The sequence below is a fragment of the Poecilia reticulata genome, linkage group LG3, assembly GCF_000633615.1.
Source record: "Poecilia reticulata strain Guanapo linkage group LG3, Guppy_female_1.0+MT, whole genome shotgun sequence".
Taxonomy (NCBI): Eukaryota; Metazoa; Chordata; class Actinopteri; order Cyprinodontiformes; family Poeciliidae; genus Poecilia; species Poecilia reticulata.
The window spans coordinates 31,404,863-31,407,453 of record NC_024333.1 but is presented as its reverse complement, the minus strand read 5'-3'; the positions used below and the strand labels follow the sequence as shown (position 1 = coordinate 31,407,453).

General features: G+C 44.7%; 1 protein-coding gene across 9 annotated transcripts in view; it reads left to right on the top strand.

Annotated features, from left to right (window-relative positions):
• LOC103463007 (SH3 and multiple ankyrin repeat domains protein 2) overlaps positions 1 to 2,591 on the top strand; it is a 185,821-nt gene that overhangs the window by 103,978 nt on the left and 79,252 nt on the right. For all 9 annotated transcript variants that reach the window (XM_017303933.1, XM_017303932.1, XM_017303931.1 and 6 more), the window contains one exon: positions 1,127 to 1,193. In XM_017303933.1, the coding sequence (XP_017159422.1) occupies positions 1,127 to 1,193 (67 nt within the window). The remainder of the gene's footprint in view (positions 1 to 1,126; positions 1,194 to 2,591) is intronic.

Sequence of the window (2,591 nt, the reverse complement as noted above, 5' to 3'; positions counted from 1 at the left end):
TGTGTGTGTGTGTGTGTGTGTGTGTGTGTGTGTGTGTGTGTGCAGCACAGATTAAAAAGGACCGGTCTGTTTTGAGTCGATCTTTGCCTGAGCCTGAAGTTCTTTCAGCCTCCTGGTTCTGCTGAGCATGTCAGCCCAGAACCTCTGAGTCCAAATGTTTGGTGCCTCTCTACTGCCTCCTGGTGGACAAGCACTGCTATATCCCTGATGCAAAAACACCCAGACTGTGCAGGAAAGACTAATAAGGAATAAACTGGTTGTTATTGTTATTATTTTATTATTTTTTTACCATACTTAGAAAATAATTGCACCTAACATACCAGGCTTTTTTTTCAGATGGGCAATAAAAGAAAAAGTGGGAGAAAAAGAAGCGAAAGAGCCACCATGAGGGGGCGCTGCACTCTGACTCTAGTGACTTTTGTGCCTTTGAGGATTTATTTTGCTGATTCTGCATCCATGTCATGTCCTGCAGTGGAGCTGAAGGCAAAACGTCTGAAATGAACCACAGAGCTGTTTTCAAAATTCATAACTTTGACTTTAAAAACAAAAAAAAAATAAAGAATCAATCAGTTTTATTCTCCATGTTCATGAATGTTTTGGATCTGGGAATGGAGAAACAAACTGAGGGAAGAAAAACCTAAACAGTATGGATCCAGGGTGTGGGGGGTCTGCAGAGATGTTAGCTGCCCTTTTCCTGACCCTTGACCTCTATAGATGGAGGGAAGGTTGATAGAGTGATGGATGGGATTATGAGCCAGAATAGTTTAATTAAACGACTGTAGCAGATTAAATGTTATTTTCTGTAAACTCCTGAAAACCAAACATCCCTGTTTTAGTTAGAACTTAACAGATGATGGGTTATTATAAGAAACAGGAAGACTCGGAAAGCTTGGGCACTGGTTGCTATGGTGATCAGGCCCATAGCATGACTCATTCCAAAAGGCAGGTAGAGAGTTAGACAGAAATATCCATGTTTTTTAATGCGTAGTCTGTAGATGAAATAAATGGAGTTTTAAATCAGAAAAGTTGAGTTTGACGTTTGTTTTTCAATAAAATCTTAAACCTGAAGGGACTGAAAATGTTCCATCTGATGAAACTCCTCATGGCTTCCTGTTTCCCTCTGCAGGTGGCCATCATCGCAGGAAACTTTGAGCTCGCCGAACTCATCAAGAACCACAAAGACTCTGATATAGGTGAGTCCGGATCGTTCCATTTTGTCCCTGCCGAGTCTCTCTTCCTCAATCTCACTCCGGATACATTTCAAATCCCCCGATCTTTTCATCCTCTTTAATGACTTTCCTTTATAATCCCCGTGCTGGATTATTGGTGTGTTGCCGTGGGAACGAAAGTTTATCCTCGCACCAGGACAATCCCGGCGCTGATTTGGCCAGGAGTCCCTGGACGTCAGCATGAGGGATGTTTGTCCTGCAGGAACTGATTAAATCAGGTTTTATTTCATTCAGCTGTTGTGTGGAAATGCGCTCTGGTCGGATGTGAAGCTGTAGAGCTGGTTGGGAATTTTTAACACGGATCTGAAGGGAAGTCCTTCTCTTAGCAACCAAACATTGTTTGTTCAATTAGTGGTGTTTCAATCAATGTTTTTTATTTAAATGTAAATATTCACTAACTTCAGTTTGAGAAAGAGATTTTCACGCTGCCCTGATCTGAGTTAATGTGCTAAATAATCGGTGGAAACAAATGTGTTGAATAAGTTCTGATGTAGCAAACGCTGCCACCCACTGGTGGGTCTGCGCCTTACCAGAGGCATGAAACTCAGTTTTTCTGACATCTGCAGTTCATGCTAGTTTTCCACCTCTACTTCCTGTTTGTTGCAGCCAGGTGAAGCCAGGTTGACTCCAAACCAGTGTCCACGAGTCCAAGTCAGGTTTCAGGTCTTTAAGTTAAAAAGTCGAGTCTGAAGTCGAGTTTGAGACTTTGACTCAAATCTGTAAGACGGCTGATGTTTGGTGAATCTCCATGGCGACGGTTGTTGTCCTTATGTAACTGCACTGAGCTGCTTGCCCCTTCAGCTGCTGTGAAGGACTCAGTTCGCCGCAGTCGGTCTCGTTTTGTAGCCTGTTAAACTCAGGAAATGATCAGCACGTTGGTTCAGGCTAACTCCTGGTCCTGGATCAGAACCGAGCGCCGCCGACCCGGTTCTAGTGCCACAGAGACGGTTCAGGGATTAGAGAAAATGAGAAAAGAGGAACAAACTAATAAATAAAAAGTAGATGATGGAGGGAAGAGAACTGAGGGAGGCAGTAATCTCATCTGAAGATGTAATCCTGCCATTGTTGACCTCATCACCAGCAACGACCCGATGAAAGTGGAACACGACCAAAACCTCTGCAGCTGCTGGAGCGAGCGAGTCCCGACCAGAACGTCGTCCATCGATTTCAACCAAAGATTCATTTCTCAGGACCCGAGTCCCAGAGACTCAGACCCAGACCAGCTGCACCCAAACCCACCATCACCTCCACCCACCATCCATCACCTCCACCCTCCATCCATCACCTCCACCCTCCATCCATCACCCCCACCATCCATCACCTCCACCCACCCTCCATCACCTCCACCCACCATCCATCACC